Here is a 19,433-nt window from a genome sequence, read left to right as displayed (position 1 = left end):
ATTCACTATGAAGTAGCCAGTCAGCTGCAGTTCCTGAGTCATAGCAGTCCTGTAAACCTCAGGTGGTCTCAAGGATGGACTCAAGGATTCTGAAATAGCAGCTTTCAGGTACATTAGTTTTTAACTTAACCTTTAGCGCACATTGTAACCAGCTGTTTCTGCAAATTAGACATTTTACACATCATGCAGCCCAAACTGATCCACTTACAACTTATCACTGCATATAGGTTTACAAGATTGATCTTTTTTTAAATACAGCCCTACTTGTTGAAAACAATTATATGTGCATGATGCCATACCAATGGGAGGTCTATAGTTCAAGCAGGGAAGCCAGCAGGAGAAACACTGCACAAGCATGTCTAGGCGCCACACAATGCAAAAGAAAACCGAGAAGCTTGAACCTTTTTTCGTTTATGCAGTTTTCTTTGAAAAGAACATTCTCCAAGTTGGAGTTAGGTAACTTTGGTAAGGTTCTTGAATCAAGCTGCGGATATGAAGTGGATATGTTATGCCTGAGATCTGCCTGTGTGGAGAGTAAAGCTCTCCTGACATTTAAAATTAGCTACAACAGTTTACCAGCTAGCACAATCAATCTACTAAGCTCCTTGAACCACATATTCTGCACACAGTATATAATGTATCAGATCTTTACATCTCCTATGTCCTCTGTTTCAGTTTTACCCCTTTAATTCTAGTAATCTCCCTCCATCTCATTTGCTTTCCTTAGGTGTGTGTCCATCCTCAGCATCCATATTCCCTTACCCTTCCTCCCCCATTGACTGCGTTGAAGCTCATCGGGTGTGCTCTGCTGACCCCCTGTGCGAGGCGTTGTACCGGGGCTTGGAGCTGTGTGCGGCTGAGGCCGCAGTGTCCCCATTGGGGGAGCAGGCAGCGGCAGAGTGCCTGGAGAGACAAGATGATCTGCTAGCCAAACATCCCGCTCTGTCAACCTGCAAGTGCCAGCGTGGCTTTCGCAAGGAGGAGCAGTGCCTGCGTATATACTGGAGGGTTCGCCTGCTGCCAGGTCAGTCAGCAGAGGTGGGAATGGACATGCATGAAAGTCTACTGTATGTCGGTGCGTATCTAAAACTAGGTTTCCAATCTTTTGAGGAGGCACACAATTACATAAAAAGAAAACACAAATAGGAACTACACTGTTCAACTTTAAACAGTACAAAATAATTGATTATTGTGATTATTTGCTTCCTGTTATTCCTCAACTGACTTACATAATACTACCTTTACTTTTACTTTACCAAATTCAAGAACATTAGGTTCTCACAAGAATTTATTATTTTTTGGTATTTTGGCATTCATCCATTAATTTTCTATAGGGCTAACTAGTTATCCCCTGCACTGATGTGGGTAGGGTTAGAGTCTTTCCCAGGATGCATTGAGTGACTGGCAAGGTACATCGTGGACAGGTCACCGGCTTTTCACAGGGGCTAAAGCTAAACAAAACACACAAGTGCTGCATACATTTTTGCATTTCTGGTCTCAGTTCTGTTTCAGTCTGACTGTTGGTGCGTGTCACATCAGAACAACATATCATATGTTTGCCAGTGCCTGAGCCATAATTATTTGGCTATAAAATGTCAAATATAAGCACTGTTGCCACACAGCAAGAAGGTCGTGGGTTCGCATCCCGGCCTTTCTGTGTGGAGTTTGCATGTTCTCCCTGTGCTTGCGTGGGTTTACTCCGGGTACTCCGGTTTCCTCCCACAGTCCAAAAAACATGCATGTTAGGTTGATTGGTGACTCTAAAATTGCCCGTAGGAGTGAGTGTGAGTGTGTGAGGTTGTCTGTCTTTGTGTGTCTATATGTGGCCCTGCGACAGACTGGTGACCTGTCCAGGACAGGGTGCCTTCCACCCGAGAGAGAGCTGGGATAGGCTCCAGCAGATCCCCGTGACCCTGAACCAGGAAAAGCGGGTATAGAAGATGGATGGATGGATGGATGTCAAATATATGTGATATTCAGACTGTTGTAGAGATCTGATCTAATATGTTTTATTAAAAAGTGTAATATTTCTCTCTGAAATGTATTGAAGGTGAAGTTTAAAGAAGCATTACAAATACTTTTCCAAAAGGAAGCTGAGTCCCCATAGAGTCACTGTCTAAGCAAAGTAAGGACCCTGCAACTCTAGTAACACAAAAACACAACCATGCACTTGTCTTTTCTATAGTTATGAGGACATTCATTTACATAATTTATTCCCTAGCCCATTAATGTAACCTTAACCATCAGAGGTAAATACATAGCCCCAAACCGTAACCTATCCCTTGACCTAAACATGATTTTTACCAGAACCCTAAGCCCCAGGCTTGAACCCTCAAACAGCCTTTTAAAGTAATGAGGGCCAGATAAAATGTCCCTTCAACAATAGTACTGAGCTACAATTGGTGCATGCAGCCACAGAAAGACACACACACACACACACACACACACACACAGAAACTCAGAGAGTAACACAAGCATATCTGGTATTCTGGTGTGATCTGTGCATTAGTAAGTGAGCTAACACTAGCCAGCAGACTCCTCCTCCCCTGTGGCCTATTAGTCAGCGGAGCATTAGTGTAATTACACACTCTTCAGTTCCTAATGCTGCTAGGCTGCTCTAGCGTGTCATTACCATAAATATATAGCCTGGAAAAGGATTTACATACATAAACACTTTACATGCCATTACATTCTTGATAGAGTTTGCACTTTGGAGTGGGTTTAAATAACTTGCAGGAACAAACGGTTCATCCACTAGGAAATCAAGGTGCTGCTAATGGGTTTCACATTTAAGCAAAAGATGCCTTCACTGACATGTTCCCATGGTGACTTTGGGTTTGCCAAATTTAATCCTTTATATTGTCCAAATCGTTTACATTAGGCTGTACTATCATAAAACTATCCACTATCTCTCAGGTTATGTTAACAAATTTCTGCAATTATTGTTATCCAAGATTAATTACATATTACACCGGAGCAACTAGAGTAATTCTTATCAGATTTGATGTGCTGACTGACATTAGATCTGCTAGAGACATACAGATAATTGGCTGATAGAGGAAAAAAAAAAAAAAATCATTGTTTTATTTGCATAAGCTTTGAGCACTGCTTCAATATTGTGCTTCCTTTTATCCGAACTTACACAGCTCTGTCTCTGAAGTGATAGTGACATGTACAGATTAGTACTTATTGTTGGGAAAGTAGCCAGACACAGCTGGGCTTTTGCTGTGGAAATTCCTCCATGAGATGGTGTTCTCTAAAGAGTCAGAAAACTTTAAATGTTTATTTTAGGTTTAATTAATGTTCAGGTTAACAAGGTTACATGAACATGATTTCCAAAAGACCTGGTTTTATATTTTCACAGAGGCCCACTCCTGGATCTTCAAGTTAAAAGAAAGAAACACTTTTCAATTCAATTCAATTCAATTCAATTTTATTTGTATAGCGCCAAATCACAATACAAATCATCTCAAGGCACTTTACAAAAACTAAAACTAAAAACCCAACAATTCCCCTATGAGCAAGCACTTGGCGACAGTGGAGAGGAAAAACTCCCTTTAACGGAAGAAAAAACCTCCAGCAGAACCAGGCTCAGTTTGGGCGGCCATCTGCCTCGACCGTTTGCGGTGAGTGGATAGAGCAGAGAGAAAAGAACAGCAACAATAAACAACAAATAGACACTGCAGGTTGGTGGGACCAGTAACTGCACATCAGCGATATACAGCTCCAGGACCAGGGACACCTGCAGAAGGTACAGAGAGAACTAGTTAGAACTAGAGAACTAGAGGAAGGGAAGGGAAGGGGGGGGGGGGGGGGTTAGGGTAGTGGAGCTCAGTGCACCGATGGTCCTCGGGCAGTCTAGGCCTATAGCAGCATAACTAAGGGATGGTTCAGGGTTGCCTGAAGCCAGCCCTAACTATATGCTTTGTCAAAGAGGAAGGTTTTAAGTCTAGCCTTAAAAGTATAGAGAGTGTCTGCCTCCTGAACCCAGGCTGGGAGCTGGTTCCATAGGAGAGGAGCTTGATAACTAAAGGCTCTGCCTCCCATTCTGCTTTTGGAAACTCTGGGAACCACAAGTAGACCTGCACTCTGAGAGCGAAGTGGTCTATTGGGATAATATGGTACTATGAGGTCTTTGAGGTATGAAGAAGGTTGATTATGAAAGGATTTGTATGTGAGAAGAAGGATTTTAAATTCTATTCTATATTTTACAGGGAGCCAATGAAGAGAAGCCAATATAGGAGAAATATGATCTTTCTTGTTAGTTCCTGTCAGGACTCTGGCTCTGGCATTCTGGATTAATTGGAGGCTTTTTATGGAGATATTGGCACATCCAGTTAGTAATGAGTTACAGTAATCTAGCCTTGAGGTAACAAATGCATGGACTAGTTTTTCTGCATCATTTTGAGACAGGATGTTCCTAATTTTGGAAATGTTGCGCAGGTGAAAGAATGCAGTTCTAGAGATTTGTTTTATGTGTGAGTTAAAGGACATGTCCTGGTCAAAAATAACTCCAAGGTTTTTTACAGTAGTCCTAGAGGCCAGGGTTATGCCATCTAGAGTAGCTATAATTTGAGAAAAGTTATTTCTGAGATTTTTTGGCCCAAATATAATGACTTCTGTTTTCTCCAAGTTTAAAAGTAAAAAGTTACTGGTCATCCAGGCCTTTATGTCAGTTAGACAGGCTTGAAGTCTGGTTAACTGGTTTGTGTTAACAGGTTTAATAGATAGATATAACTGAGTGTCATCTGCATAGCAGTGGTAATTAACCCTCTGGGGTCTGAGGGGGTTTTTGGGGCCTGGACAAATTTTGACATGTCCTGACATTTGTGCTTTTTTCAGTGTTTTTTAAACATATTAATGTCTAAAGTCTGATAACACTGTAATCAGCACATAATTGGCTACAATAATATGTGAGCAGCAAGTTTATACATTATTGTGTTTTTGAGAAAAAACTGGTTATGCATGGTTAGTGAAAAACTAAAATTTTTTACTCACTGAAATAAGACCATAAAACACAAACAGAACATTGGTTCACAAGACTTTGGAGACCAGCATGTTGTAGGCTAAAGTGTTTACTTCAGAGTGCCACTTCCACTTTAACGCTGTTCCTCTGATACCGATCACATGCTCCAGTCTCTGTAATAAGATGCTGTGGTCAATGGTGTCGATTGCAGCACTAAGGTCTAGGAGGACAAGTATTGAAACAAGTCCATTATCTGAGGCTAAGAGAACATCGTTGGTAACTTTCAACAGTGCTGTTTCTGTACTATGATGTGCTCTAAATCCTGATTGAAAATCTTCAAATAGTTCATTCCTGTGTAAGTGGTCTGATTGAAAAACTATTCTGCTTAGCAACAGCTTTTTCTAGGATTTTAGAAATAAATGGCAGGTTGGATATTGGTCTATAATTAGCCAAGACTCCTGGATCAAGACTAGGCTTTTTGAGTAAAGGTTTGATTACTGCCGCTATAAAGGCCTGTGGTACGTAGCCTGATACTAGAGATAAATTTACCAAGTCCAATAAAGATGAGTTCATTAATGGCAGGGTGCCTTTAAGCAGTCTAGTCGGGATGGGGTCTAAGAGACATGTTGATGATTTCGATGAAGCAACTACTGATGCAAATTCAGAGAGATCTATGGGAGAGAAGCAGTCTAAACATAACTGAGGTCCTACAGATGATTCAAGAGCTACTGTAGTAGAAGATTCATTTATTGCAGGTATAGGAAGCATCTGCTGAATTTTATCTCTAATAGTTGTGATTTTATTTGTAAAGAAACTCATCACTGCTGAGAGCTAAGGGAACACTGGGCTCAACAGAGCTGTGACTTTTTGTCAGCCTGGCTACAGTGCTGAAAAGAAACCTGGGATTGTTCTTATTTTCCTCTATTAGTGATGAATAGTATGCAGTTCTGGCTTTACGGAGAGCTTTTTTATATGTTAGTAGACTGCTTTTCCAGGCTAGAAAAATTTCCTCTAAGTTTGTGGAACGCCACTTCCTTTCCAGCCTTCGTGATGCCTGCTTTAAGGTACGAATATGTAAATTATACCATGGGGCTAGTCTTCTCTGATTCACTAACTTCTTTTTCAGAGGGGCTACAGAATCAAGCATTTCACGCAGTGAGGTTACAGCGCTGTCAACAACATGATCAATTTGGTAGGGAGTGGGATTGAAGCAGCTGCCCTCCACTATGTTTATACTTGGCATAGACGTAAATAAAGATGGAATCATTTTCTTAAATTTATTACATACAGTGCACATTTAGTTGTTAATCATTCAACTTGTGTTTGTTATCTTTGGTACCTTTGGCAATAACCCCACCCACTTGAATCTTCTCCATATTTAAAAATTCTCCTAGGCAATAAAGCAATAAACTGTACATGTGCTTCTGAGCTAACCATTTTTCTGGACAATAACCTCTGCATGAACCCTTAAGTAACTTTCCATTCATTTTGCTAGTACTGATAGAACAGGGACAGTAATTTCCCTGCCTTCACTTTTTGTAATGTTACTGTCTTTGCTGTTAATAAAACATTCATGCCAATTCACATTATAGGTGCTTCACAGAAACCAGGGGTCTCATTTGCTAAAAGTGTACACGCACCCCAAAATCCCCAAATTATTCCGATTTATTAAATCGTGAAAGTTCACGCACATACAATTGTGTGTATGTGAATTAGCCTCAAATCCCACCCCTTTATACTGCCATTTTTAACCAAAAATAGTAGGGATGGGAAAATGATTTAAAAATGATTTAAAATGATTCTGAATTGCTGTTGCTGCTGATTGAATAAAGTCCGCCATTCAGACTCATTTTACCTGTACCGGACTACAAACGAGCTTCATGCTACAAGAACATTCAGGTTCGTATGTTTACATGAATGAGCTACGTGAGAAAATGGAGACCATACAAGTGGCGTCTGCTTCATTTTGAATTTTACAATCTACCAGCGAAACAACTTGGCTTGGCGTATTATATGTTTATTGGTTTATTTGTTCTTTCTTGTTTTATTGTTACACGAGAATGTGTTTACATTAGAGCAGCTACTAAATTATATATACCTGTCTGGATAGACTATAAGTTGCAATTTTTTTACCCTCTGGCTTATTCTGTGACTTATACAGTGAAGGGACTTATTTGTGTATATTTACAGTAATCTTGTCGAGTAGTCATTGGCATTAGATGACACTCTTGACTCAATTGAAGGTAATATTGTACCGTTGAAAAAGTAAAAATGTTTATGTTCACACTAAACTCTAACTCCTATTGTAACAAAGTGAAGTACAGTATATGCTACTTATATACCTAGGCTTCTTACATATGCTTTTCCTGTCATTCTATGGTGGTAGTTTTGCTGTTTTGTCTCAGGGGTTTTTGCCCATAACAAAAGTTATTGTTTAGAGAAAGGTCCTTATTTATTTTTTATGAATAAGAGCAGCTGTCATTGATGCAAAGAGAGTGTCAAAGTTTGACAAGTTTGATACAAAGATGCTGTTACTGGCACTTTTTGAAAAGCTAAGTTGCACATGTAATTGTGAAGTAGATTTCCACTTTAATAAATAATAGTAAAAATTAATTAATTGATTTTCATCACTGATTCCTGCAGATGTTTTAAAGTAACAAGTTTTTCATATGGATAAATTATGCATAGAAACATTTGATTAAAAAACGATGCATCGTGTTTGAATGGCACAAGTCATGCCTAAAGATCTTGGGCCTCCGAATCGAAATCAAATTAAATTGTGGAATGCTTAAAGATTCTCACTCATAAAAAATATAATGGTAGGTGGCGGGTGGAAAACAATGCTATTAAGAAACCTCAGCAGCAGGGTCACTACTAAAAAAAGCAGTGTGAGTGCCAACGTGTTCCTGCTGTTGTTACTGTCAGTGGCAGAACTTACGAAAAGGTCTTAAGAAGAGCTACCAAAAATTTGAAGACCAAAGTGCACCAACAAAGTGACCTTTGCCTCTTCTAGAAAAAAAGAGTTGCATCTAGCATGTGATCACACAACCAGTTCACACAGGACAAATACATTTGTAGGATCCTTTAAATGATCATAAACATAATCTGGTTCATTAGACCACATATTGTGAGAATTCTTTCACATTGTTGAAATGACAAAGTACTGTGATTAACTAGGGGAAATCATAATAGGAACAGTGTCATGTTTCTTGTTGAAAAAGTGAATGCCAGGAGGGCCCTGGATGGCATGAACAATGCAGTTGGGACAATATAACTAATTTTTTGCCACTCGATGTCAGATTCCTGACAGAACAGGAATCATGAATAGAGACAACAGCTTATCTGCCTGAAACCCTGAGGCCTTCCAGTCAGGGTGTTCAAACAATTGCATCTTATTACCTGCTCTGTTATGGGTAGTTCTTTTGGATTTAAGGTAGAGCCACCACTGCTTGCACAAGCTCCTGATGTTATACAGTGCATCCAGAAAGTATTCACAGTGCTTCACTTTTTCCACATTTTGTTTGTTACAGCCTTATTCCAAAACAGATTAAATGTATAATTTTCCTAAAAATTCTACAAACAATACCCCATAATGACCATGTAAAACGAAATTTGTTTGAAATCTTTATTAAAAATAAAATACAAAAAAAAATCACATGTACATAAGTATTCACAACCTTTGCCATGCCAGTCAAAATTGAGCTCAGGTTCATCCTGTTTCCACTGATCATCCTTGAGATGTTTCTACAACTTGATTGGAGTCCACCTGTGGTAAATTCAATTGATTGGACATGATTTGGAAAGTCACACACCTGTCTGACATAATTTCCCCCAGGTAATAGTACATGAGCAAACCAAGTCATGAAGTCCAAGGAATTGTCTGTAGACCTCCAAGACAGCATTGTATTGAGGCACAGATCTGGGAAAGGGTACAGAAAAAATTCTGCAGCATTGACTGTCCCATTGAGAACAGTGGCCTCCATCATTTGTAAATGGAAGAAGTTTGGAACCACCAGAACTCTTCCCAGAGCGGACCACCTGGCCAAACTGAGTAATCGGCAGAGAAGATTCTTAGTCAGGGAGGTGACCAAGAACCTGATGGTCACTCTGGAAGAGCTCCAATGTTTTCTCTGTGGAGAGAGGAGAACCTTCCAGAAGAACAACCATCTCTGCAGCACTCCACCAATCAGTCCTTTATGGTAGAGTGGCCAGATGGAAGCCCCTCCTCATTAAAAGGCACATGACAGCCTCCCTGGAGTTTGCCAAAAGGCACCTAAAAGACTCAGACCATGAGAAACAAAATTCTGTGGTCTGATGAATCAAAGATTGAACACTTTGGCCTGAATGCCAAGTGTCAAGTCTAGAAGAAACCAGGCTGCGCTCACCACCTACCCAATACCATCCCATCAGTGAAGCATGGTGGTGGCAGCATCATGCTGTGGGGATGTTTTTCAGCAGCAGGAATTGTGAGATTAATTAGGATCAAGGGAAAGATGAATGCAGCAATGTACAGAGACAACCTTGATGAAAACCTGCTCCAGAGTGCTCTGGACCTCAGCCTGGAGAGATGTTTCATCTTTCAACAGGACAATGACCCTAAGCACACAGCCAAGATAACAAAGGAGTGGGTACAGGAGAACTCGCGTGGACCACCCAGAGCCCTGACTTGAACCTGATTTAACATCTCTGGAGAGATCTGAAAAGAAGCAAAGAAGCATGGGAAAAACTGCCAACAAATAGGTGTGCCAAGCTTGTAGCATCATATCCAAAAAGACTTGAGTCTTACAGACTGGTAATTGGTGCCTGAACAAAGTATTGAGCAAAGTCTGTGAATACTTATGTACATGTGATTTTTTTTTTTTTTTTAATGTGCAAAGATTTCAGTCTTTGTTTCTTTCATTGTTATGGTCACTTAGTGGAGTGAAGTATGTTGATGGCATTTGGGATAAAAGACTTTTTTTAAGGCTCCTTTAGCTAGGGGAGCCCTGTCTCTCCTCCCTGTCTTCGGAGGTTCAAACTTGCTAGAGAAGGGGTGGGAGACATCTGCCAGGATCCTTTGTGTTTTCCTTCTCGTCCTCTCTGTGTACAGGTTCATCAGGGGCTTTTGGGGTTTGCCCACAATTTTGCTTGCCATTGTCAGAATTTTAAGTTTGTTTTTGCATTTGCAAGTTAGGTGACCAAACCAAACAGAGATGTGGTATGTGAGGACACTCAATATATGTGATATACACAAGCTCCAGTGTCTGCTGGCTGACACCAACGCTACTCAGTTTTCTCAGAAAACTCTGTCTATGAACATTTATCATATCATATCATAATCTGTACTCCCAGAGAAACTCATTTGACTGTCCAGAATTGTACCCAGTTATTTAAAAACTTCAACAGTTTCTACTTGTTGCCGTTGAGGGAGACTGGCATTGTTGCCATTTCCTTCTCTCTGTTTCGGCAGAAAGTCAGTTCCTTGGTTTTGGCCACGCTGTGGCACTACTGGGCATTAACCCTCTGGGGTCTAAGTGTGTTTTGGGGCCCTGGACAAGTTTTGACATGCCCTGACATTTGTGTTTTTTTCAGTTGCTTTTAAACATATTAATGGCTAAAGTCAGATAACACCGTAATCAGCACAAACTGGGCTACAATATTATGTGAGCAGCAAGTTTATACATGATTGTGTTTTTGAGAAAACAGCATTCATGCATGGTTAGTGAAAAACTAAAATTTTTAAGTTACTGAAATAAGACCATAACCGGATCTTGTAGCCTAGAGTGTTTGCTTCACAATGATGTGAAAGTCATCTTGTTCACACTGATTTAACCCTGAGGGGTTGATGAACGCGCTGGCGCGTGTTGTGGCATCTTCTCCTGATAACGCTGAAACAAACTTAAATTACTCCGTCAGTTTTGATCGTACAGATAAAAGCAATATATCATTTGAATCTGTAAAGGGTCTAATTTGATTTGTACACACTCATAACAAAACGCTGTGCTTTTGTTAAATAAAGAAAGCAGACAGGTTGCGCTCTCTGTCTTCTCTGTCATCTCTCTCCACAGACATGTAAATAAAACAACCAGAATCTCAGTGAATACCTGCCTCATAAAAATAAGAAATATATGGCTAGAAAGCTTGAAATGTCTTTGTTTAAATGAAACAATTCAAGTTCAAAACAAATCATCACTTTTTATTTAATCCTTACGAACATAAGGAATGGTACGTTTTGTCCTGTCTCACCTCAGTACAGCTAATATGATCCCCTCTCGCACTGAGTACACTGTTCATATGGAAATAATCTGAGGCATGAATAATCATGTGATTCACTTTAGAAGACAAAGACCTGCTCCACCCGCTGAGAGCGAATTAGTTTAATACAATGCAGATGCAAACATTCGTCATCTGAGTCGTGTTTTTCCTCTGAGGACAAAGTAATGTCGCTGTCTGGAACCATATGAAGTACTTCTTCACCTGCGTAACGTGCCATCATCCAAACGCGCAGAAAAAGTGAGGAAATTCTATGATGAAGCATTTCATGTCATTTCTCGGGTGCGTGTACATAATTACCTGGCTCACCCAAGATTATTTCCATATGAACGGTGCGCTCAGTGCGAGGTAGGATCACATTAGTTATAATGAGTAAGATGCCTGAGGGTTAATGCGGGCAAGCTAAGCAGCTTCATCATTGGGGTTGGACCTCTGTAGCAGACCAACCAGAGCCATGTCATTTGATTAATTTAAAATTGAACTCATTATGTGCAAAGTTATTAGTAAAAAGAGAGAAGCACACTGCCTTGACTGGCTGTGGCTCAGGAGGTAGAGTAGGTCAACCATGAACCAGAGGGTTGGTGGTTTCGCTTCCCTGGTGCACAGGCCAAAGTGTCCTGGGGCAAGACACTGAATCCGAAGCTGCCTCTGGTGGCTGTTCCACCTGTGTATGAATGTATGAGCAAGTGGGTGAATGGACAAATAATGTAAAAAGTGCTTTGAGTGCACTTGAGTGTAGAAATGTGCTATACAAGTATAAGACCAACAATTACCTTGTGGGCAGCTCGCAGTGCGAGCATCGGACATCACTCCATTTGCATACACTCTCGCCCATTTGTGGGCAGCAAGAGAGAAAACCTCTGATCCAGAGAATCAGGTTCCCATCAATGTATAGCTCAGTGAGTCTTTTCAGGGGGATGGACAGTTTCATAGAATTAAAAGCAGCACTAAAATTAACAAATAAAACCCTAGCATATCCTTTAGACCACAAAAGCTGCTTTGACACAAAGTCTGTCAGGATCAGCCCAGCATCATCAGTTCCTCTGCCCTGTTTCTACGCACATTGAAGCAGATCACACACCAGTCACTGTAGTCAGGATATCAACTATAACCCTCTCCACGGTTTTACACAGGTTTGAGGTCACAGCGATTGGTCTGAAATCCTCAGGTTTGTTTGCACCTGTTGTTTTAGGTAAAATCACTGAAGATTTCCAGGATGAACATACACCTGATGATAGAAGGGATTCAAACAGCTTCCTGAAGACTCCTTTAACCCTCAGGGGTCGATGAATGTGCTGGTACTTGTGGCATCTTCTCCTGATAACACAGAAACAAACTTAAATTATTCAGTTTTGATCGTACAGATATGAGCAATATACCATTTGAATCTATAAAGATTTATAATGGTTTATTTGTATACATGCATAATAACAACAAAATGCTGTGCTTTTGTAAAATAAAGAAAGCAGACAGAGACAGAGAAGACAGAGAGTGCACCCTGTCACCTGTCTTCACAGACACATAAATCTTGCTGAATCTCAGCAAATACTTTCCTCAAAGACATGAGAAATATATGTATAGGAGGCTGGAAATGTTTTCTTTTAAAGTAAACATTTCAAGTCAAAAACAAATAGTCTCTTTTTTATGTAATCCGTATGAAAGTAAGGAGCGGCACAGTTTCTCCTCTTACCTCGTTATAGCTAATGTGATCCCCCCTTGCACTGTTCACTGTGAAAGGGGGGATTTTTAAGGGGGGAGTGCACTGTTCATATGGAAAAAATCTGAGGTAAGCCAGGTAATTATATGCACACCCTCAAGAAATGGCATAAAAGTCAAGCTTCATCATAGCATTTACTTACTTTTTCCGCATTTATGGATGATGGCACACGACGCGGATAAAGAAGCATTTAGGATGTTCTCGAGTTTACTTTGTCCTCAGAGGAAGAACGCGACTCAGATGACGAACATTTGCATCTGCATTGCAGTCCATTGCAGTAATTACCTCTCAGCCACATTCCTGACTGAAAGGCTCATTATGCAGCTCATTATGTGGGTCTTTGTCTTAGGTGAATCATATGATTGTTCATGATCAGGCGTGCATATGTCCTTTCTACAAAAAAAGTGTCTTAGAAAATTGAAATCAGTTTTCTGTGAATGAGTGAACAAGATGACTTTCACATAATTTTGAAGCAAACACTCTAGGCTACAAGATGCAGTTCTCAAAAGTCTTGTGGATCAATGTTCTGTATGTGTTTTATGGCCTTATTTCAGTAACTTAAAAATGTTTTTCACTAACCATGCATAATGTTTTCATGTATAAACATTCTGGTCACATATTATTAATACAGTGTTATCAGACTTTAGCAATTAATATGTTTAAAAGTAGCTGAAAAACACAAATGTCAGGGCATGTCAAAACTTGTCCAGGGGCCCAAAACACCCTTAGACCTCAGAGAGTTAAGCTGAGGAGCACAATCTTTCAGTAGACAGGCTTTCAGGCCTTCTGGACCTGTGGTTGTGGTGACTTCAATTTAGACTTTAATTTCTTGAGTTATATTTATTGATGACCCTTCTGGTAAATTTTTATATAATTCATCACAATCAAGTTTGTCCTTTATGCCAAATTTACAGAAGAATCTGTTCAGGTAATCAACAAGATGGCGGCACTGTGTATGGCCGGCCGTCTACCTTTGCTCTGTGTTTGCTTGCTATTGTTAATTTTGTCACACTTTGCATGGAATGTGTCACTGTTGCTAGTGTATGATTGCCAGACCCTTCCGAATATCTGAGATTCTGTGCCGAAACCTATCATCTGTCATTCTAGTGGACAATCTAAGACACCACTGCCATTCCTTGTGTCAATACCATCATACTTGTGGCGTGTGCCCTGCCTGCCACATAGCAATAATTGCTATAGAAAACATGACAGATGAGGCGGTAGAGTTGTCAGCTTAAGAAGAGCTTACCTGACCCTGTCCTCGGCATATGATCATCGTTGCCTCGCAGGACTCTCTCTAGATGATGGCTACGTTGTGAGGCGCTCCTTGGAGTACTGTTATCGGTGGCTCCAGCAGGTTGTCCCAGTCGATGAGTACACACATGCCTGCCGACAGCCTGTAAAAATCTGCAGGTGGGTCTCCATAAAAGAGAACTTTCACTCAGTTGCACGGGTCTCCCAGCAATCTGGCCTCAGCGCATTATGCATTGCCTTGATTAACGCCACATCACTCACAAATAAAGCTTTTATTCTAAATTAGTTTTTTTTCTTCCCACTTCCTTGTTGATGGAAATCTGGGCTAAACCAGGTGACAACAGTGTCTTCACAGAGCTTCTCCCACCTTTGTGCTGTTTCTTCAACTCCCTGCGTGCGTCTGGGCATGTAGGAGGTGTGGCTGCCGTCTTCAAACACATTTTTAAATGTTGTATTTTATATACAAATAACTATTCCTGCTTTGAACTTGTTGAGCTTCCATGCCCTGTGAGTGTCCACCTAAATACAACAATAATTTTATTCGTGTTTTTTGAGCTTTTAGCAGATGTTAGCCCTGAATATGACCAACTCCTGATTTGTGAGGATCGATGTTTGTTGTCCATCTGATCAGTTGGCCACTGATTTCAAACAACTCCTGACATCTTTTGATTTATTTCATTTAGTGGATAGACCCACACATCTTGTTGGACAGACCTTGGACCTTATCATCTCTTATGGCCTCTCTGTCTCCCTGAGATGTCTCCCACATCTCTGTCATCTGAGACTGTCAATTCAGATGACTTGCCCATTATTTTGGAATTTTTACCCCATTACCAACAGCCAGCAAGTCTCCTGCTCCACTGTGTCAACGTCGCATCCTCACCTCCTCAACAGCTGAAGAGTTTGTTGCTGCGCTTATGGACTCCAAACTCTTTGCCCTCGATGGACTTGTTTCTCTTGGATGCCCTGATATCCTTCTTTCTTCCTTTTACTCCACTTGTTCCAGGATCTTAGACTATATTGACCCTTATATGCACAGATCCTCCAAGCCAACAATAGATCCATGGATAAATTATGCCACCTGTACCCTTAGCCAATGTTGTAGATACGCAGAGCGGAGATGGAAGAAGGATAAACTACATGTATCTCTTGTTGATTATCAGAGCTGTGAAAGAGATGAAATCAAAATATTTGTATGATATTATTTCCAATAGTGGACATTGTCCCAGGGTGCTATTTAATACAATTAATTCTGTTGTAAATCCTCGCACCTCTTGTCTGACTGATATCTCAATCTCTACTTGTGAGGACTTTCTCCACTTCATGAATTTTAATAGTTCTCGTCATATCTGATCAACAGAAGTTTTTCTGTAGTGATTGGCGACTTGTCTTCCTCTACTACTTCCCTCTCTTGCGGGGTGCCACAGGGCTCTTTTCTTGGACCTGTCCTGTTTTCACTCTACATGTTGCCTCTCGGGTCAATTATAGCTAGGCATAATCTAGCTTTTCATTGCTACACAGATGATCTGCAAATTTATTTGCCTATGAAGCCAAAAAAAGCTAAAGCAACTGGGCAGCTAATGGTTTTCATTGATGATATTAAACTGTGGTTAGAGCGCAACTTTCTGCACTTAACTGAACAAAAGACTGAGTATATTTTATTTGGTGAGTCTGTAATTTCAGATTCTGGTGCGCTGACTTCAAAGTTCAGACCAACTGTCTGTCAACTGCCTTGGTGTGACTTTTGATAGTAGTTTTAAATTTGATAAACAGACAGCATGGTTAAAGTAAACTTTTTTTCAACTGTCCATTGAATCGTCCTGATCTTGAGAAAACCTTCCACGCTTTTATTTGTTCAAGAATAGATTATTGCAATGCACTTTATCTTGGTATTTCTCAGTCGTCCCCTAATCGTTTCCAGCTGGTGCAGAATGCTGCCGCTCATTTTTTAACCAACACACATAGGTAGATATGAGCGCATCACCCCAATTCTCTATTCAATCCATTGGCTTCCATTTTCATTTAGAGTCGGTTTTAAATTGTTATTTGTTTTTAAAGCTCTTAACGGCCTCACCCCACCTTATCTAACTGAGATGCTGGCTCTTTGTCAGCCAAACAGGGCCCAGACGTCAACAAATCAACTTTTGCTGGAAGTCCCAAGGTGAACGTACAAACACAGTTGACCGGGCTTTCTCCGTTGTCGGACCCAGACTCTGGAACAAGTTTCTCACTAATATGTGCACCATCACTGACCTGGGCCTTTTTAAATCTAGGCTTAAAACTTAGTTGTTCAGACTGGCTTTTAATACCTAGTAATGTGGTATTTTTATGCATTTTATTGTTTACCATTTTTGTTTTTTTTATAGTCTTATGTTTTTACTGTTTTATTTTGTTCTTTTGGAAAGCACGTTAGTCACTTTTTGAGTGTTGTAAAGGGCTATATAAATAAATGGTTGATTGATTGATTGATCAACAAACAGGTGATTGTCATTAACAGGGATTTTATCACTCAATTTCTTTGATTTCCCCTTTGGATTTTTTAGCCCCTCCCAAGCCTGTTTTATACTACCACTTGTAAATTTGCTGTCTATTTTAGTTTTGTAATCAATTTTTGCCTTTAAAATTTTCCCTCTACACTGCGATATGTAACATCGCTCTGTCTACATTAAACTGAAAGCTTAATTCTTACCACTACGGCATTGATTGTGACACATTTATAGTTAATTCCCTACAACCTCATGTTTAATTAAGTAACTTGGCACGTAATCTAACTTAGTTGTTATGTATTACCTTTACATAAAGAATGCATGTTTTTTAGTGTTTTAGGGTTTTAGAGGCCTGTAAATAACTGCCAACAATTTGTTTTAGTGCTGGTAAAGACCTGAAGGTAGAAGACACCTGAACAAACATGTGAGGTCTTTTCCAATATGAGTCGACCCTTTTTTGTCAAGCTATATAACCCTGATTCTGGAAGAGAAAGAGAGAATTCTGTAAAGACTTCTCTCCGGGCGCCCGTGATTAAACCTGAGATGATTCATCATACTTGTGTTTATTTCTGAGAATTAGCAACTCTCAAACTTAACGAAATTTCCACAACAATTTTCTTTGGTGGAAATAAAGCTTCGGTTGCTATAGTTTATTTAGTGTGTGTAGTAGCCTTTGTGTCTCTGATAAGCACGGCACTTTAAACTGGTGCACCGCTGCTGTAACTTTGTTTTCGTTTTGTGCAAGTTGCAACAGTTCTGTTCCATGTACTAGAAACACTCGGTGTAGCGGAGCCTTTAATTAACCGTGATGTGAAGTTAATCTGGAAATCGGTTAATAGTTGCATCCCTACTGGTGACAGCTGATACAGTACTGGTAACAGTCAGCTGAGAGCCATTCACCATCATCATGTTGTTTACTATTCTAGTCCACTGTGTCAAGAACTTTGGAAGAAAATGGAGGAAAATCGTACTGATGCAATGTTTGGCTTCCCAGTTGACATCTCTTTAATGTGTTATTCGGTCATAAAAAAGGGACATGTGGAAACAAATCAACATCAATTATCCAGCTGGACAACAGGTTGTAAATTATGTGACCAACACAACACACCCCCGGAACTATAGATTCAATTACAACCAATGACTTTGTATGTGTGAATAAATCATGGGTTTGGTGATCTCCCAGGTCATTTAGCACTACCGAGTTGACATTTTTGTCATGAGTAATCTCAAACCTGCAAATGATGATGACAGCTGTGCTATTTCTGCCTTATGTGGTTACAGCACAGCTACAGAGCACATGTAGATAGATGGTCTATCTACATACAGCTCATGTACACCTACTCAAAAGTGTAACTTCATGCAGAGTCTACCTTTGCAAAAGAGATACATTGTAAAGGCTGCAAGAAATGTCACTTATCAATTTAGGCTGCATACATAATGATAGTGAAGACAACATCAAACCAGTTAAAGAAAGGCTCAGTAATCTTAAAATCCATCACCTCCTGCTCATTGTGCTCATTGCTCTCCCTAACAGTGAATGTAAACGTGAAAAATGATGATTGCCTAGCATAGATCTTCTATTCACCAATGTGACAAAGTAAGCCTTCCCATAGTTGTTTTATATTAATATATTTATATCATATTTATAGCACTGAAAGCATATTTAAAGCATGATGTGGCCTGATCAAGCACAGTATGTCCAACTAAGGTATCTGTGTAGAAAGGTTCTGAAAGTTCCTGAATGTCCATAGACAGTTTGATTTGCATCAGGGACCTATCTGCACTGCAGGGGATGCAGGAGGAGTCCTTTGTTCTCCTAATTAGTTTTTGTGAAGTAAATGGGAATTGAGTACACTGAACTGTTGGAAAAATTAACTGCACAGATTTACAGATAGAATATGATACTGTAAATTTTAGAATCATGCTACCAGAGAGCAGCATGTTGGTAAGGTTTAACTATGTTTGATGTGTTATAAATCATTTAAGACTTAATTATAGTTGGGTGATTTGAACATACTATAGGAGTTAATGATGCAGATGTGTGTACACTGATGCCCTTCTTCAGTGGGGGATTTTCCATCTCTGTCATGTTTGCCTATGGTTATGTAACTTTTATATGTGTTATTGCATTCTGATGTTGACCCATTCTTGCAATGTGGTCCAAGTTTAAATTCTAGGCCCCATTCTTTCCTGACTGAATGGGAGTTTTAGGTGTTTTACTTTACTTTTGCCTAGAGAATTATATCTCAGCCCTTTTCCAGGTTACTGTGACTTTGAGGGTGGTCACATAGAGGTTCTATTGTGTTTTTCAGTTTCTCTGCTATTTTTAGTCCAGCGTCCATCTTTGTTCCTTTCTAACCTTTGGTGCTGTGTTCCTAGCTGCTATGGGTTACATTGTAAATTATAACTGCTTGCTAATGTTTTCATATTTACGTTTCTTCAGGAGACGATGAGCTGGAAATATCTCCCTATGATGACACACTAATGGATACTCGCATGGCTTCCTTAGTGGCAGGTAAAAGAACTCTGAAACACACACACACACACACACACACACACATAAAATCACTCATGCAGTCTTTGTTATGAGTCACTGTCCATCACTGCCTCACAGGGAGTATTTAATGGTTTAAAGCTCTGTAGTTCTTCTTATCAGTCACACAAATACATGCTGGTAAAGCATCTCAATGAATCACTAAGCCTTAGACATCATAATCAATATGTGTCAATCAATGAAGATATTACTATAGTTAGTGAC

The 19,433-nt window shown here is 39.9% G+C and overlaps 1 protein-coding gene across 1 annotated transcript in view; it reads left to right on the top strand.

The window, feature by feature from the left end:
• The window catches only part of gfra3 (GDNF family receptor alpha 3), a 33,979-nt gene that overhangs the window by 2,417 nt on the left and 12,129 nt on the right, over window positions 1–19,433 (top strand). Inside the window, exons 2-3 of the mRNA XM_026329869.1 lie at window positions 696–1,024; window positions 19,119–19,190. Of these exons, the coding sequence (XP_026185654.1) occupies window positions 696–1,024; window positions 19,119–19,190 (401 nt within the window). The remainder of the gene's footprint in view (window positions 1–695; window positions 1,025–19,118; window positions 19,191–19,433) is intronic.

Source organism: Mastacembelus armatus, chromosome 10, assembly GCF_900324485.2.
Source record: "Mastacembelus armatus chromosome 10, fMasArm1.2, whole genome shotgun sequence".
Lineage (NCBI taxonomy): Eukaryota > Metazoa > Chordata > Actinopteri > Synbranchiformes > Mastacembelidae > Mastacembelus > Mastacembelus armatus.
This window is presented reverse-complemented; position numbering and strand designations above follow the sequence as displayed.